The sequence below is a fragment of the Galendromus occidentalis genome, unplaced genomic scaffold (assembly GCF_000255335.2).
Source record: "Galendromus occidentalis unplaced genomic scaffold, Mocc_1.1 scf7180000077488, whole genome shotgun sequence".
NCBI lineage: Eukaryota > Metazoa > Arthropoda > Arachnida > Mesostigmata > Phytoseiidae > Galendromus > Galendromus occidentalis.
Window position 1 is genome coordinate 2,082,016 of NW_003805476.1, and position 18,260 is coordinate 2,100,275.

Consider the following 18,260-nt stretch of genomic DNA (forward strand, 5'->3'; position numbering starts at 1 on the left):
CTCGACTAACTGCGGGCTCAACTAACTGTTTCACGAATGTGATCGGAGCCGACATTAGTTCCGCAACATTCTCGAGATGATAATTGATAATACATTCGAGGCTTCAATATCCTCTCTCCAATGGAGTCCGGGCCAGGAACATCGTCTTTTTGGAATTCTACTTCCACTGAACGACGATGGGCTCGTTTTGGGACAATGATCGACATTTCTAGTGGTGTTCCAAAACTGGTCTCACCGTGAAAAATTCCGGACCACTTATGGAACACGAGTTTATATGACCTCGAATGAGGTTTTTCGATTCCGAATTTCCCAATTTTTCGAGTCTTTCCGAGTTAGACTCAGGAACAGACTCGTTTGTCACCATATGAGAATCGGTTTGGAAAGCCCAGCCTCGAAACAATTATGGATAAGCTTAGGAAAATACTTCGTCTTCCTCTAATTTCGGCATCAGGAGCATAGATCTTCTCCGATCTTGCGCGAGAATGGCTAAATCGTTGTTTTTCAACTGGAAAACGGTAGCCTGGGTCTCGAACAAAATATTGTACCACTTGAAACCCATAAGATCGCTTTTTTTGCTTCGGGACTGTCGAAAGAACACCAGGTGTTCCATAACTGGTACGTGTTCCATAACTGGTACTTTTCCCCTATGCAAGTTAGCGAAACACAAAAACCGTACTTCCGATACCACTGTTCCTGTGAAAGCCAATTAGAAGCCCATGGGGTTTCTCCACCATGTTACCACTGTGTACTTTGTCGTGGCCAGACCCTGGACCCACTCTTCGCTCTCGCAAACTTCTGGAGGGAAATCGGCCCGAGCCGATGGAAGTGCTCCCTGCCGTTGCCTCTCTCCGAGGATCGCCATCAGAACAGGCATCATCGCAGAGAGTTTCGATCAGTTCTCTCATCCAATCACGCTCTCGCTCTGCTCACGGCGGTGCAGCGCAGAATGAGAAAGATCTCAGATGAAGACTCGATAAATTTTCCCGGCGCTGGCGACGTCGACCACATCTTGAGCCCGCTGAGCGCGGAACAGGAAGGAGAGCATCATCCGCATAAGGATCATTCATCATCATCATTTTATTAATTTCCGGGGCGGGTCGTTTTAAATCGGTCTGTGACGAGGACAGAGCCTTTGCCTTCGCCCTACCGCTCGCAGTACGAATGAATTGAAGAGTTTCCGAACAATACGGGCCGGGAGACCGTATCTCGTCGACTCGTTTGAGATGCTATCAGGACCGGGTCTGATATCCTGACATGGACGGGGAAATCGAGAAGGGTTCGGGAACGAGGGAGACCGCCGTATCATGAAAGAGTGGTGGAAGAAGGAGGTGCCGCTGGCGGAGGAGAATCCCTATCGGTGTTCGTTCGAGTGGAAAATTTGCTTATTCTCTCTTATCGGCTGGCCATCTCCTCAATCCCATATGGCGTGGTTGACGTGGTTTCGCACCGGTCGGCTTTACGCCTCGCTCCTGCGTTCGAGACTGTTCTCCTATTGCCATTCGCGCAACTTCCCGGACCCTGACGACACCGAGTCGTGTCCAGAGCTGTGCGCCGCGCCCCGAGATCGCCGGCGATCGCCGCCGCCGAGCTCTGGGCTCCGCCGCCGCCGCCGAGCTCTGAGCACGGCGTCCTGCGGCGGAACGGCGCGCCGTCATGATCCCCATGGTAAATCGTCAAGAGCCCTTTTGAAAGATTTCGGAAGACTTTCGGAGTGAATCGAGGGAATACAGAAGGAAGTGTTCATCAAAGTCAAAGAAAGAGAAACTGGGCCGAGCTCGATGCGCTCGCTCGATGATACGAATCGTAGACGACACCTTATATCATCCGAGAATCGAGACGATTCATATGTTTTTCTGTCGACTCCTCGCCGCACATCAAGAGACGAAATAGGAATGACGAGCCTGCCGTCTTGTCTTTTCATACACGATAATCGAGAGTTCTTGCAAAATAAGTGACTTAAGAACAAATGAACCTAACTTGAGCTCGCTCTTCGATTCCTACTTTCGCCATCCCGAAGCTTAATCCCTCTTTGGTGCCCTGGCTCACTCCTTGGGACCTAATTTCCCCATGGAGCTCGCTTCGGGTAAGAGAGAACCGCGGCGCGCCGTGAGTCTCAACTCCGCTGAAAAACGCCGCGGCGCCCGCCGCCGCCGCCTCTTTTTTCGCCTGTCGCCGCCGCCGCGAAAAATCAGATGGCGCACAGCACTGGTCGTGTCCCACGCTCGAAGCTCCCAACACGCATCTCGGACCCCGCTAGACTTCCGAATTCCACTTTTCTTCCGTTTTAATTTCGATTTCTGATGGAGATCGGGCACGAAGCCGGCAATATGTCCCAGGCAAGTCAGAGTGTCCGAGGACTGGGCCGGACTCCTGCATTGTATACGCAATTCTGTCGGCTGAACTCGCTTAAGGATACGAAAAGTGGCGGAGGGGACGAGACAAACAATCGGATCTGGACATCAGGAGGCGCGGAGAGGAATTAGAAACTCTCCCGGAAGCAGTTCGGCGTCTAAACCGCCGAATCCCCAATGGTTTCCCCTCTGACTGAGAGCCCTAGATCCAGGGATGCAGTCGCTCCCTATCTATCGGAGCTTATCCTCTCCGGGTTTTTCCTCCGAAACCGGTGGCGGGACAGCTACTTGAGATGCGTTGCAGCAACCATTTGTTTACTTCGTCTTCTCTGGAACGCTAACGACTCAGTGTGGGGTGTGATGAGGGATGGACTCTTGGGAAGCGAGCTCGACTAATTCCGGGAGCCCCTCGAGACCCGAAATAAGGCCAACACTTCCTGGCTCTCTCGTACAGGGGCTTCAAGCAGCAGCGAGGCCAGCCACCAATCCCCGTTCATTCTGTTTGTCGGTCGGGTGTTCCCTCGAACTCGCGCGGAGGATCCTAGTTTCCGGTTTATGAGTTAGCTCCCACTACATATTCCACTGGAGATCCGAGGGACTCCTCGGTATGTGGAGGGAATCGCCGAGGAGCGACGCCTATGATGCGGCGCTGGGCTATGCTTCAAGAATTCTTACACGTGATCGTAGTCTCTTTGCTCCCGCACAGCCCCCCCGGCTCATGGTGATGATGATAGCGGTGGTAGTTGTAGTCGCTGTGGTCGCGGGCCGCGGTGATGGCCGCCGTGATGATGATCCCATCGTCGAGATGATGTTGATCTATGGCCTCCGTGCTCAGACTTTTATCTGGTTTCACGAGTTTCTTGGGATTTGGAGCAACAGCACGAAAGCCCGCGAGGAGATTTAGACGCAACAGAACCCGCGTCCGAATGGAGGAAAAAACGAGCGCAGGCTATTTGTCTGGCTAAGTTCGAGCTCGTTGCCTCTTGCTAACAACATTTGGTTCTTCGATTTTTGGCCTAGGCTTCTCGCCGTCGAGCTCCGTTTCCTCGTCCTCCCGGAATCACCCGAAGTCTCCCGATCCTCTGCGAGCAGCTCTCATTCTTCCTCGTCGCCACGAGTTCTGTTGAGAGGGGGTGAAGACCAAAGTGCACAACTGGCTGTTCCCGGAAGCATTTTGGCGTTTCGTTCCATGCGGATCGGGAGAGCGCAGGGTGAGGCGCGGAGGAAGAATGGGATATCAACCGAAACAGTTCTCTTTGACACGCGGAGAATCTGATCATCGCGAGCTGTGGGTTTGCGAGCAAAAAGACGCCTGTCGCATTCCAGGTGTTGAAAGCGACGCCAAAGGCTCGATTTTGAACAATATTAGCTATCGCGTTCGAGGAAAGTCATCCCAGTCGCGTATGCCTCGAGCTCGGGCTGACATCTCAATTCGGGCATTCTCGGTCTTATATTTCGACGAGAGGGAATATTCGCTCCCAACTCTCGATTGGGCTCATCGGAGCTCCCCATGGATTTCGCACATTTCCTCCCCGAGTCAACGTTGGGAAATTCCAAGCTGGGCGTTTCAGTGCATGACCCAATTAGAGGGAGCGTTTATTTTGTAGGCACGCTTTTATGTGATGTTCCTCGACGTCGAAGGAAGGGAACCGATCACAGGGGATTTCGGCTTCCTTGGGCGAATTCCAGATAGACGTGGACGCCATTTTTCTCGGAGGCGTTTTTGGCGGCTCCGGCGCACTACTCTGCGTCATCTTTCTTGCACTCATCTCAAAGGTTCCGCGTCGACGGGTATTGAAAAGCCATTCGCCATCCGGCAGCGTGAACGACTCCCCGAGGAACGCTTAACCCTGGTAGCTCTCGTCGTTTCCACTGGATCCCTGGGAAGCTCTATTGACCAAATGAACAAGCGAGCAAAGCACGCCGGCGGCGTGCCGCTGGCGCTGCGTGCCCGCCGCCGGCCCGTCCATGGCTTCTTTGAGAAATTCCTCCAGCGTCCGCTGTCCTGATTGCCCCATGCGGCGCCCATGCTGAGAGGTCTGGTGAAGGTATTCATCCAGAGGAAAACAAGAGCTCCTTCACTTGACCGTCGGCTGGCCGGCAGGTCGGAGCGGGGGGAAACTCATGAGGATCCGCCGTGACTGCATGGACTTAGAGGTTGTCTCGTGCGGGAGGGAACAGCCTTGGCCTCTCCAACCGGCCATATCTCACGGACATTCTACAGAAAATCCACGTGAATTCCACGGAAGCCGGGGATGATTCTTCCGTCGGAATTCCCATATTTTCACGTCTCCATGCCTCCCGAGCGATATTATGAGAGAGCAAAGAAGAGAGACGCAAGCTTCAGCTTTTCTCGAGCATCTCGAAATGAGTTTGAATGAGGTTCCTAGGTTTCCGTGATGGTGTGTGAACACAGCAGGATCTGGAGTCTAGAACATGTTCGGGGTGAAAGGAGAAGAAGAGCCGACCATCATCGAGCTCGGTATACGGATTTATCGCGGTCATCAGATGAATGTGCAAGCCTTGGATGTTGTCGCGCAGTCTTCGTGATTCGCGCCCTCTTTTGGCCCACGAACGTTTCTTCTCGGAGTCACTCTCTGAAACCATCAGAAACTCCGAAGCTCATTTTGCTTGAGCACGGTGAGCCGGTTCCGCGGCCAATGGTCATTCCGACTGGATGGCGATAATCTGTATTTATAGTTGAACGCACTTTGGACCATTTCGTGGAGGGAAGGTGGAGGCATCAAAGGCGCGAGGCGCTTTTTCGGGCTCTCTTTTCCGGCTACCGTGCCCCGGGAGAGTTTCACCTCGAGCCCCACCCCACCTCATTCCCGAACCCTGACCGTACCAGCCGGCTTTGTGCAACTCGGGCATTGGCCAGCTCTCGAGCCTCTCACCGGAGAGTGCTAACCGAGTAGAGAGTAGGGGAATTGATAAACCGCTCGGCGACTCTTTCGAAATGCCGTTTTATAGCAAAAGATTTTCGCCTCCGATGTCGTCGGAGCTGTAATGGTTTTCGTGGGGCTCGCAGCTCTGCGATCGAATCGGACAGCGAACCTTTAGGAATTCACTGCGCCTCCGATGCTTCGACTTACTTACAAGGAATGTGTCAGAAGTGTCCCATCGCTTTTCGATCAAGACCGTGCTTATCGTGTTTGTCTCCGTGCGGAATGAAAAAGTATAGCGCCTTTCAGCTGCTTAGGCCCTGGTTCCATTTTTACAGAAAATCCAAAATCACGGTTTTCGGCCGAAAATATGTCATTTTTGCATGTTGCCGATGCATGACCGCGGCGGATGTCGTCAAATCAAGACTTTCGTTGTTTCAAAATGCGCGCCACGCGATAGCGCTTTGAATTTCACCAATCAATCGAAAAAATATTCATCCGCCTCTGCGTACCAATAAGGTACCACGGGGTCCCACGATCCGTCAAGTGTCGAGACTGTTTACGTCGACATTGCTGGCGCCGATGACGAGCTGTCTCTTTCTGCGAATATTGAGCTCTCTATTTGACAAGGAACTTATTCTCGAGTGATTCCCAACGATTTGACCATTCCTCAACGTATCCCGTAAAAATCTGACGGGAGCACCCAAAATACGCCGGGGCGGCTGGGATATGCTGGTGTTCAAGTGGCCCTAAGGGTCGGACGAATGAATTATTGTTCGCCGGGAGAAATTCGGGGCGCGATCGCGAACGGATCATTCCGACGCAACAAAAGTCATGATTTTGGGGCTCAGGAAGCGTTAAGACACCGACATATTAGGAAAAAGGACGGTTTTTCGGCCAAAAACCGGGACTATCGGTATTCTGTAAAAACTGAACTGGAGCCTAAGCAGTGGAACCGCACTATACTTTTTCATTCCGCACTCAGACGAGCACAATAAGCATGATTTGGATCGAAAAGCGATGGGACACTTCTGACACATTCCTTGTTAGTGAAAAGGAGAGCGTCGCTCTTGAGATCCGGACACGAATCGCTTGTGGTTCTCGACACCTCGGAGCTCATTCCTTCCGAGTTCCGTATTTGTCAAAATCAACTTAATTAGAGTGACGTGGCTCGCCGGAGTTTCCGTTCGCGCCGGGGCGCGAACACCGGAGGAACTTTTCGCGCCTCTCTCTCTGATTCACTGTAGCGCTTGTGATTGTGCCAGTGAGGTGGTGCTTCCTCTCCGGAAACCTCAGTTCGGCCGACTCCTCAGCGGAAATGCTGACGCCCCCTGAAAGGCTTCGAGAAAAGATTAGACGCGTGAAACTAAGCAAGCCAGGCATTCTTCTCTTTGACTGCGAGCGAGGACCGAGTCTCTTCGAAGCAGGGCTCTGGGGAGAAGGAGGCGCCCAGACCTAGTAAAGCGGGAATGATCGACTCTTTGACCGGGACGAAAAAATTTAAGAGGACGCCCTTCGTTACTCTCTCGATCTAATAAATGGCTTCCCTCTCGTCGTGGCGTTCTTTCGGAAAATTTATCAGAGCCTTAACCGTTGGGATGCGCCCCGATCCCGTAGCCTCGAACAGAGTTTCTCAAGTAACTTGATTTCCGATTATTTCAGGTGAGTCATCTCGCTAAGGAAGAAGGTCTCTCGGAGAAATATAGTCAGGCAAACATCCGCAGGGGAACGCGTTTGCTGCAGAGCGGCAACAAGTGTCATTCGGCTAGTAGGGTTTGTAGAACAGGATTCCAGACGCTCTACATCATTCGCCGATGAAATATGTGGAGCGTTCCTACGATAATCCTAAGCTATGTATATGTGTCCTCTACTACGGAGAGCACGTTCATCTATGCAAATCAGTTACAAAGTGACAGTTTGCACCATGTGGGATCCCTCCTCTCCGGTGACTCTCTCTCACGTTCTGTTGGGGGAGGGAGAATCTTACGTCGCGTCATAGAAGCTTGAAACGAAATATCGGTCCATGAACACCCGACTCATGAAACTGTCGACTGTACCGCTTGCGATATGCACCCGCAGAGCTTCAGCTGCCGCGAGAGTGTAGAAAGAAAATATTTCTGCAGCAAAGACGCACATTGAGGACAAATCCCGGGCCCTATGGAGCCTAGAGTCTCGCCGTGAGCGATCTGAGGCCATGAATAACAGACTCATGTTGCGCACGGAATTCTATCGAAAGCCTACGCCTGCAAAGAGATCGAGGTGCTCCAGATATGGGGAGTCGCCCTCTCACTGCTGCTGAACCCCGAAGTGTGGGAGCGATTCCGGCGACGCCGTTCCCTTCCCTAGGTGAGCGAAGCTTCTGTCACAGCTGCGCAGTCAAAACAGACACCTGACGTGGAATACGACGGCGGGCAGAGTTGACCGGAACAGCTCGGAAGTGATCTGGAAAATGCATTTCCTGACTATTCTAGTTTCGGTCAGCTGTCTGGCCAGTGCGTCGGCCCTTTATGCTGGGTCGGTCGAGGAGTTTGACGAAATCGTCAGAAATCAGCCGTATGCAATGGTCGTGATTTCGAAGAGGAGCGGTTGTCCGTCTTGCGAGCGCTACGAGAAAATTCTCCAGGAGAACCTCAAGGAAATGGAGGACATGTATCAGTGCTCGCTGACAATCGTACGTGACAATGCCGAGCTCGTAGAGCGATACGGCATCGAGAGGATTCCGCGAGTGATGTTCTTCCGTGAAGGCATTCCTGCGATCTACAACTCGCCGGAACTTCTGCCCAGCGATCTGCTCTACTGGGTTCACAAAGCGCGTGACGCGCGTGTGCAAATTCTCGACGATACGATTTTCGAACATCTGACCCAGGCTACGACCGGAGCAACCACAGGCGACTGGCTCGTCGCTTTCGTTTCCGCCGAAACTCCTGCTCTCAGAGCCAAGTTCGAAGGTTTACAAGCGACGTTCATGGGCTACGCTACGAATGTTGCCATTGTGGATTATGTCCAGAACGTAAATCTTAAGAAAAGGTTCAAAATCAAAGAGAACACCGTCTTGTTCTTCAAACAGGGGAAAATGTACAGATTCATGGGTGAGTAGATTTTCGGTCACCGTTCTGGCTCCATAATGTCCTGGTGCCGAATTCGTTTGTTTCGGTCACAGGATGGTCTGACAATGAGGTGCTTTCAGCTATTTCACTGAACTTCTCATTGTTGAAACTCGCATTGGCGCGACGTCGAAGCGGCGACAGTCGAGGGCGTGTTGATTACGTGTGGAAAAAAGCGTGCCACCCTGTCTAAGCGGAAACGCTCGCTCACGAGGAGAAACACCCCCAATTCTGAAACCTCATATTCTTCGGCATTGGATGCAGTGCCCGAGAATGAACTCGTTGAGAATGAACGAGTCGCCCTTTGTCCGACCATGATTGAGATTCGAACGGAAATTTCGTGCTTTCTTCTCCGTAAATTTTTCCCGTGAACTTCTCGACCATGATTTTCGGACAATGATCCCAAATCTCGAAACATCCGTCGTGTCTTCAAAATCCCAGACTGAGGAGCATTCATCGACGGATCCAAGAAGCGCTTCCTAAACTAAATATTGATTCTAGGTTCAAAGTGGGACGCCAAAGCTCTTGTGGACTTCGTGGCGCAGTACTACAAGCATGTTAAAGCCGAGAAAATACCGCTGGAGAGCTCGTTGTTCGACTACGTGCTCGACACGAGCGTCCGACTCGTACGCGAGAACATCGAACCGCTAGCCAAGCAGTTCCTGGCTGATCTCAAGAAACACAAAACTGTGGTCTTGATAGGTCTGTCCGGATTACTTATGGCCTTCTGCGCCCTGCTCGCGCTGATCAGGGGTTCCCCGAAGAAGAAGGAGAAATCTCAATAATTACCTAGATCCGTTCATTTATCTGACCAAGTGATTTGTACATAAACGAAAACGTCGTTCTCCGGATGGCGACGCTGGAGTGATGCAAGTGAGAATGCTCAGTTGGGAAAGTGCTTTTACCAGAGGTGTTCGGAGTCACCGATACGACGAGCGAATCTGTTCTAAATGTACGAGGAAAGCTCCGTCTGATTGAGGAATGGTTGAGGACGCGGGAGAGAGGGCATCGCAATAAAGTGGATTGTTGAGTGTTCGGGAGTTCCAATCGCGGTGTGCTTTCTCGATGCCTCTTCGTTCGAAGCTTATCGCGAACCACCTGTCCGCCGTCGCCTCGAAATTCGGAATCGGTTGGCGTCAAGTCAAGAAAAATTATTCGATCGCGACGCAGCTGACAGCACAGCGGAACGGACTCGACCGTGGAGAAATACTTGTGCCCGTCTCAGCCGAAGTACAAGTGTTTCAGAGCGTCTTTTCGGTGCAGAAAGTTCCGCCGCTGCTGCCGTGATGGTTGTCTCCGCGGCCGCAGTCAGCGGAGAGGAGTGGTTGATTTTTTTTCTGGTTTGTCTGACGATCTTGCGTCTGGGTAAGGGACTTACGAGCCAAGAGACGGACGGATGAGCGAGCAGTCGTTGTCTGTCGCTCGGGTACGTGGAAGAATCTTCGACCGGTGCCTCACGCAGAAGAACGTCGAGCGGGTTTTTGTTTGCGAATTTCATCGCTTCGGTGGTACTATCCGTTCAACTTGCCACGGTATGTTTTTGAGTGCTCCATCGTTTTCGTTTATCGCCGTTGAACTTGCAGGAAGTCTAGTTTCTGCTTCCTTGACGTGAGGACAACTTCTGCTCTTGCGGTCACTTCGAAAGTTCGCTGTCGGAATTTCGCGCCGGCTCTCGACGCGGCCGAATCGATATTTTTATAGAAAAGTAATGTCGTGCAGTTTATCGACGGATTCCGCTCCCTTGAGTTGAGATTCATGCGGAAATCTGTTTCTGAGAGCTTCCGTGCGATGTGGGACATTCGAAGAGGCGCAGTCTACTTGGCTTCCAGATGGGGGCTGATTATTCGAGAGGTATTCAAACTTTCACGTCCGCAGTAAGCCGCGGCTCAAAGTGACCCAGTGGGTACGAAACGATGGTCCGAGTCACGCTCGGTGAATGTAAAGCGGAGGTTCCGTAGCGAAGTGAATTATGTCTGATAGAGGTCCGATAAAGATCCGACGGGCTTCCGCTCAAGGTCCGGCTGAATTCGGTTGGATTTCCGCGAGCCTAATTAGTATTCTCCCGAGACCTAAGCGTGATTTAACAAAGATGAACCGCGAAGGCGCAGTTAGTAACGGCGTGGCGCACGGTTTGAATACCTCTGGTTTAATCGAAAAGTGGCGCGAGCCGCAGGCGATCGGGCATTTCGAATATCGAGAGAAACTCTGAAATGTTCGGAAATATTTGGTCCTCGGTCGGGCTCCGATTCAGAGGTCGAGGAAGCTGCGAATTCAGCCGAAACTGAATCTGGAACCGAGATCGATGCAACAATTGAACTCACTGGGAAGTTTTGCCTAAATGGAGAGATCTCGGTGTAAGCCTCTGGAGAACTTGCACTCTCGGATGACTGAATCGCCAGAATCGTCGTTCTCTAGGATCCATTCTCCGGACATTTCGCCTGTGGCAGACATAGAATCTTCAGAGCTTCAGCTTCACCGGAATCTCAGATCGAGTCGAAGATATTCCGCCATATTCGAATACTTGCTCCCGCCATGATTTTCCCCCACCTTAAATGCGCTTCGGTCCCATTGTGGAGAATTTCCTCGTGGGTCTCGTGCTGTCTCGAAAGACTCAAACCTCTCCTCAAATATCGTGAATCCCGTCACCTTCATCGAGTGAACATCTTCCCGCGGATTTTCCGCTGGCGTGCTCATCGGAGCATTTCCGATCTGGAGTTAGATTCACTCCGAACTTCCGTTAAGTCGATCACCCGCGTCGCTACCGACCAGCAGAGCTGAAGTCAGTCCAATAATTTCCAATGGAACTATTATCCCTGAATTACATTTGTTTCAAGTGATTTCTTTCTTCCTTGTTTTCGATTAGGAACTGGTCCAGGATACGTTGAGAACATGGACGTGGACGGTCTGCGCCAAAATTTACAGGCATTGTTGAAGAAGTTCGCCGACGGTCCTCTGAGCCTGACGTTCTGCGTTGGATCGGTAGTCTTCGCATGCGTACTCCTGTTTATTTGTGGCTGTCTCTCGAATGGACCGAAGAATCCGAGAATTAAGGCCGGGAAAGCTGATTAGGCGAATGTTCACCGCGGAAACGTTCCTGGTGCGTGATTCTAGGATGTTCGAAATTCCTGCTCAAATGTTCCTGTAAGGATGGCGGACGAATGATGTGTGAGAGCCGGATTCGAGACCGTATGTTTTTGTGGAATCTCTTCCTCGCTGAGAAATAAATTCATGCCGAGACGTGATCGTTGAGAAATCCCTTGATCGAGTTTATGTCGGCTTCGAAATCACTTCACCCTCTGTATATTGTAATGAGCCGTATCCCGTATTCGGAGAATGAGGATTGACGTCATCCCCGATAACGTTCGGCGAGCATTCCGAGAAGATCCAAGTTGAGACACATCGTGAAAATTTGATTTTGCAAGTACAATGACACAGCTGCGTAAAGTATTTTTCCATCCGATTGCTTTCGTTCTCCTTCCTGCCGCTGGAGGAGAGAGAGCGGGGAGAAGAAGCATGACGTACAATGGAGCAGACGTCGAACGTTCATTTACCACCAGGAAGTAGAATATCTCGGATTTCCGATGATCTGACAAGGTGGCCTCTCGAAGCCTGACGATCATGGCAAACGACATTCTCGTCCTTCCTCCACAGCTTCGGTTGATTGACAAAATCGATTCGGGATCACGGAAGACGCTCTTTATTCGAACGGATACGAACGATCTCTCTGATCGTGAGATCCATCATCCCTCGCCACGAAAACCTTCAGATTTTCCACCCACGAATCTGTCCGTTCGAAGTAGGACACTGCCAGCGGCAAGCCTCGACGAAACACTCGCTACTGGTGGGGGACCGTAGTGGACTCAATCTGTAAATTCACTCGTTTGCCTGCTCCACGGTGTTGCAGATTGTGACTCGCGCCCATTAGTTTAGCGGTCAGTTCATCTTACAGCCGGGCAAACGACCTACTACAAGCTAAACCGTCGACTAGTCACCGCTCAGCCGAGTGAGCGACCGGTCAGACTCAATGGAGGTAAACATCGAGTAGACGGCCGGCGACTGGGCCTTTGTTCATTTAGCGCGGCCACCTCCGTTCGAATCTAATACCGGCCGTAACAAGCTGATCTATAGCCTCATGGCCTGCTGGCCCCGGTGAGACATATATTATGTTATTTCTTGCACGCCGGTCATATACACACACACATACCCGGGGCAGGCAAGCACGCAGGCAGGCAGGCTGGCCGGCCGGCCGGCCGGCGGGCGCATACGAGCCAGCAGCCATGCAAACATCTTTGGCTGCTTGCATATAGGAGATTTATGGCCATCTGAAAAAACGAGCGCGAGAGAGAGAGAAAATGCCATTATTATTGAAAAAGTCGGAGCCCCTGCGCGGGCACAGATAGCATCGCGCTTCGAGGCGTTGAGGATCACGCGGCATCATCGAACAGTATTGCGATGACGCCGTCGAGTTGCTCGCGAAATTATCTATCGCAGCGTTAATTTTGCGCATGCGGCTCGTCGACGTGAAGCACGACTATTTCGTCGACCATAAGGAACGGAGAAACATTCCACTGCGGCCGAGTCGGCTCGCGAGCGTCGACACGTATCGGACGCGAGTCTAAACCCCCTCACGGATGGAATATCTATCTAGAGTGAGCCCGAGGAGTGACTGTGACCGATCGCGCAAGATCATTGCGTAGTGTTCTTGACAGCGCTGCGGCTGTCGATTCGAAAGCGAACTGTTTGTTCTTATCGCCGGCCATATATAGAAGCCTACATTCAACCCCGTGTGGGCATTTAGCCTTATTTACGACAGAGTTCGGAGCTCAGTGCAAGCCGGCCGACCGGCCAGTTGGTCCACGGAGCGCGCGATCGGTCGAGCAAGCTGCTTGCACTGAGCTCCGAGCGCACCACCACTGACACCACCCGCTCAACTGGGGTCTCAGCTCGGTTCTGGATCGTAAAAGGCGATGACTCACGTTGGAGAAGAACAGCTCAGTGCCAGTCAGCCGGCTATAAGAGTGAACTACATTCGCCCGTTCGCATAACATTACATCTGCTTCATCTTGAACCTCGTGCCGCGCAGCCGCTGCGACTGTCAATAACGACGACGCTGCGGTGGCGGAGGAGAAAAGGAAGGATATTCTGAATCTTTCTTCTCCTCGGTCTCAAGCTGCCATAAATGTCTCGAGGCCATTCGAGCATCGTCGAGGAGAACCAGAGGGCCCGGACGGCGCCGTGAGAAGGACTCCCGAATCGCAACTTCCTCAGATTTTTGGTTTCGCAACGGGAGAGCTGAATACGATGACGGCCACGAGAGTTTATGCCCTGCTGATCGGAATCTAGGCGTGTATAAGGCGAGCTCCCCGAATTCCGGGAAGCTGCGCAATCTTTTTTTTTGCCATTCGCAGCAGATTCCAGAGCAACACAGATCACTCTGAGAGCCACTCCGCTCAAGTCATTTTGTATCTGTTGGCCCGATGCTCGTTGCTCATTGAATTACCGGCGCCTCTGGAGCCGCCTCGGGTAATAAGATCCAGACAGATAGCGAAATGGCCTAGTCCTCCTCGATTTCCCTCGACTCGCCCCATGCAAGAGGAGGGGCTCATACTCCAACTCGACCTGGCGGATATTCCTTGCATTTCATTCGCTAGGTCGTTCACCTCTAAGTCGCGTGAAGGATCACAAGCATCTCGGCTCGGAGTTTCGAGGGAAACCGGAAGCAGCGAATGATCTCTCTTGCCTTCCGTGGAGGAGAAGCTCCGAACAACAGATTTCGCCGGGATGATGTTGAGGAGAGCTGGAGCGAGAAAAAAGAGCAAAGGAGAATAAAACGTACCGGGGCATGGCTTTTCTGATGATGGCTTGGCGAAGATTGTTGCGGAACCATTTGTTCTCAAGTCGGCAAGTGTTGCAGAATTTGACATTTGGCGCCCTCCTTCGCAAAGCGATCTGATCCACGCATCCGTCATTTCTGCGGTTGCTTCTGTGGCAGCAGCAGCAGCGGCGGTGGTGGTGGTGGTGGCTGTCTGTCCGTAAGTCGTTTCATCTGTCGGCTCTGTTTGACGGTCGGGTAATGGTGATTCATGAGCTGGGGATCTTCTCTTTTCCTCTTTGGTCATTTCCCCATTCGCGGCCGTCTTTCCAGGGATGAACTTCTAATCCTTCGAAGCCGCGCCTCTCAGAGCGGTTCTGCGCATTTTTCTCCACAGTATTCCTCGAAGACCTTTTGTGGTTTTTGCCTTCAGCTCGTCCGGACTCCCGACCGAGCGGATGCTGGGGCGCGTTCGTTCACGTGCTCGGAGAATTCGCGGTTGGGTTTTCGAGTCGTCGTTGCCGTCAACCCCATCATGCTCGTCGATGAACTTTCGATTTTCGATCTCCAATCGTTTCGCTCCAGTCCTGATGAGTTCCTCGAGCTGGTTCCGGAGGAGCCGAGTATTTCTTTCATCTCTCTCAAGGAACGCCTGACCAAAAGAAGTCACTCGTGCATCAGGCACAGAACTAAATGCCAATCTCGGCTCGGTCATTTATCAGAGGCTAGTTTTTGGAGGTTTCCTTCGTCGTTTTGTACCGTGAGGGTGGTGAAGCGCGAAACTGAGAGGGCGAGTCGGACGCGGATGATTGAGGGATGACCGAACTCGGATAGCCGACGGACAATGCTCCGCAGAGATTCGACAGAAGGAACACGTTGTCGCGGTCGCCTAATAGAAGTTCTCGGGACGGAGATTGTCGTAAACTCGTCTTTCTCCCTCCATCGCTCGTTCGCTCAGAAACGGGAGCGGGGACGAGGCGGGAGAAAAAGCCAGGCGTATCATCGACAAAGAAGGCGAGCAGATCGGGGAGACAGGCGCGGGAGACTTTAACGCTCTTGAATTTGGGGAACGCACGGAAACGTTTTCGGGTGGGTCCGCGCGCCGGAGGTGAGTGGCTGGGTCGGGTCTCGCTCCGACGACGAGAGTGTCACACTGTCTCCCTGCCAACGCATTCCGTCCCCTTACATTTGTTCAACAATTGTCGATGACGCGTGGGGCCTTGAGGCTTTTGAGAGATTTTCGTTTCCCTGTCTGCGACCGAGTCGTTTCAGAGGTCTAGTGCTGCTGACGTTTTTCGTTGGGAGGAGTTTCAGTCAGTTCGGGAGCAGAGTAGGGAAAGAACGAATGAATGAATGAATGAAGGTGAACGAATGAAACGATACCTAGCTACAGAACATCGACACGCGATTGTCGTCGCAACATTCGTATCCGGCTCGAACGATGCATGTTCGTCCGCCGTCGAATTTAAAGGAGCCCTCTCAGCAAGACAAGAACCGGGAGCTGTCGGCTCTTTACGCTGAGTGCCTCCGAAGGGACGAAATAGGGTGACGCTGTAAACATTTAGTGATACTCCCGCGGCATCGGCCAGAGTGGCGAGCTGCGGGAGCGCCGTTCTCCTCCTCCTGCGATCGCAAGACCGAGTATGAACAAGTGGAAAGGAGGAATTCGAAATTTTGACACGCGGGGAGTGTACTACTGTCACCGATTGAGCGAGCGAGCAAGCAAGCGAACGGCCGCCCCGTCGGTCCAATGTTCTCATCGGTTGGAGTAGCGAAGCCGAACTCGTAGCTTTTCGCCTCGGCCCGAGCCATCCCGGTTTTCCGTGGTGTCTGTGGCCACAGCCGCGTCTTCCGCCCAGAGGGGAAATCTCCGCATCATCAGACGGCATCAGATAGGGATTGATTGTGTGATTTCTTCTCGTTAACAATTTTCGCTTGCTCCTTGTATGGGGCAAGTTCGGGCCGATGATGGCCGAACGCCTCTCTCGCCTCTCCTCGCTGTCTTCTTAGCTTGCGATAAGCTTGCGGGATTAGATCAGAAGAGACGACGCCAGCGAATCCTTTCGATACATTATACCACCCCCGTCCGTTTCCACAGTCAAAGCTCCCTCCAAAAGCTTTCACCCGGCTCTTTGATCCAACGGCAACTCCCGAGAATCCCGACGTCGTACACGAGGGAAACCGCCTCGACCGTAACCCACGAGATCGCGCACAGAAAAAGAGAGACGGATTCTTCTCGTCGAGCTAACGCAGTAATTTCCAGGGAGGCAATTACTAATCACTTGATCACCGAAAGAGGCGCTGCCGGGGGGGGAGGGGGAAACTCATCATGTGCATTCCGCTGGAGCTGAATTCATCGGGTACATTGATCATAGACCGCGAACCCGGAGTTCCCTTCTCCCTGACGGATGCAGAATATTCTTCCTTCGCAATAGGACAGTGTTTCTCGGGGAACTTCTGCGAACTTTCATCCTAGATGACTTCCACAGTTCCTCGCAATATCCTATGAGAGAGCAAGAGATCACCAGGAGACTGTGGAGAACACGGAGCCAGGCGGGTTCGCGCGAGGCCGCGCGGTTGCTTGTCGCTGTCTCAACCACCGCAAGTTTGCGTTTCTCATCAAGTCTGAAGTACGCCATGTACATAGACTGGCTGCTTAATACTCGAGGAACTGACGGACAAGGGGCGACCTAAGGAACGGGCGGCCAAACTGAAGAAACTAGAGACGCGGGATGGAGCAATTTTTTATATCTTGGTCGTCGTCGACCTCCTCCTTGTCTCCCAAGAGTTCTCCCTGACGCTCTCCCGTGGTATCCTTACTCAAATCTCGTGCTGTGTCTCAACTCAGTAGGAGACGGAACGTCTCAACTCGGCGTAATTCCTCTTGGAAGAACTCATTCGCGGAATTTCGCAGGAAAAATATGCCTAGTTCCGAAGGGTAATGCATGGGACCCCCCAATGGTCCTCCGACCCGGAGCGGACCCCACCCAGCTTTTCGGGACGCGGGATTCCGTCGCGGCCGAGGAGTCGCGTGTGGGAGAGTCGAAGAAAACTCGCGAAGTCCGTCTGCCTGCCGATGCACAGACTTGCGGGGCTTCTGACCGGCTGGCTACAACAGTCTTGTGGCGACACATGTTGACCCCGCTTGACGGAGGGAGTAGTGATACAATTATGATGACATACCAATCCCCCAACGCTTCTTTTCTCTCCCTCCCCCGCTCGCGTAATGTATTGTATATTCTTTCGATATATCAATTGGACGCATTGCGAGTCGAGACACGTAGAGAGGCTGAGGGACCCGACCAACGAATGGTTGGCCTGCCGCTGCAACCGACGAAGGACTAGTCGGCACACGAGCCAGCAAGCGAGCTAAGTCGACGGATGGACAGACGGACAAACGAAGGGTCGGCGGAGTCCCAACAGAGACTAATAGCAGAGAGCTGCATGAGAACGAAACCAGCTCGAGATCCGGTTAGATTTGGCACACTCGAGCCGACGACAAACACAGACGACAGTCTTCGAACTCCGTCGCTTGAAGGCTGGACGACCGATTTTTCGTAGGATCAGTCTGAGAATTCTCATGCTCTAATTCAACTCGGTCCTGAAGCCTTCCTAGCTCGACGGAAATACCGCTCGCGTATCTGGTGAAGGCTGGGGAAGAAACCGGGACAGGTTTTTTTTCTGTCGATGCTCTGATAACGAATGCGAAGAAATACGAAGAATAAGGGGGGAAATTATATTTTCGGACGACGTCAACGGCCCACCGGAGGTCCGTGCGAGTGGGGAGGTTTTGGGAGCGGCTTGTCGAACAGTTTCCAGCGAACATCGCTATAAAAAGCGTATCTCTCGTAGCAAGCTTTTTATTGGCGGCGATTTTGTAGTGCATCTCACCTCTCAGAGTACAATGTAGACCGATGTTATTGGTTGCGAGGTGCTCCGGAGCGTTGAGCGTGCCCAGTATCAATCTATTTTTGTTTCACTGCAATCTGCCCTCCCGATAAGCGACGGAGTCTGCGAAATTTGTGAAAACTCGCACGTCCATTGCGAGATCGGTTTCTATCCACTCCGTACGACTCCTCAATTTGATGATGATGATTATCCCCTCGCC

The 18,260-nt window shown here is 52.3% G+C and overlaps 1 protein-coding gene across 1 annotated transcript; it reads left to right on the forward strand.

Moving 5' to 3' along the window:
• The first annotated feature begins 7,629 nt into the window (after positions 1-7,629).
• On the forward strand, positions 7,630-9,370 carry LOC100908176 (uncharacterized). Its single transcript, XM_018640592.1, has 2 exons — positions 7,630-8,325; positions 8,842-9,370. Exons 1-2 carry the CDS (start codon positions 7,686-7,688, stop codon positions 9,123-9,125), a joined length of 924 nt encoding a protein of 307 aa, XP_018496108.1. The 5' UTR covers positions 7,630-7,685; the 3' UTR covers positions 9,126-9,370.
• Positions 9,371-18,260: the final 8,890 nt, after the last annotated feature.

Coding starts and splice junctions, on each gene's coding strand:
- LOC100908176 (XM_018640592.1), top strand. CDS start 7,686: ATGCATTTCCTGACTATTCTAGTTTCGGTCAGCTGTCTGGCCAGTGCG. Junction 8,326..8,841: donor GAAAATGTACAGATTCATGG/GTGAGTAGATTT, acceptor TATTGATTCTAG/GTTCAAAGTGGGACGCCAAA.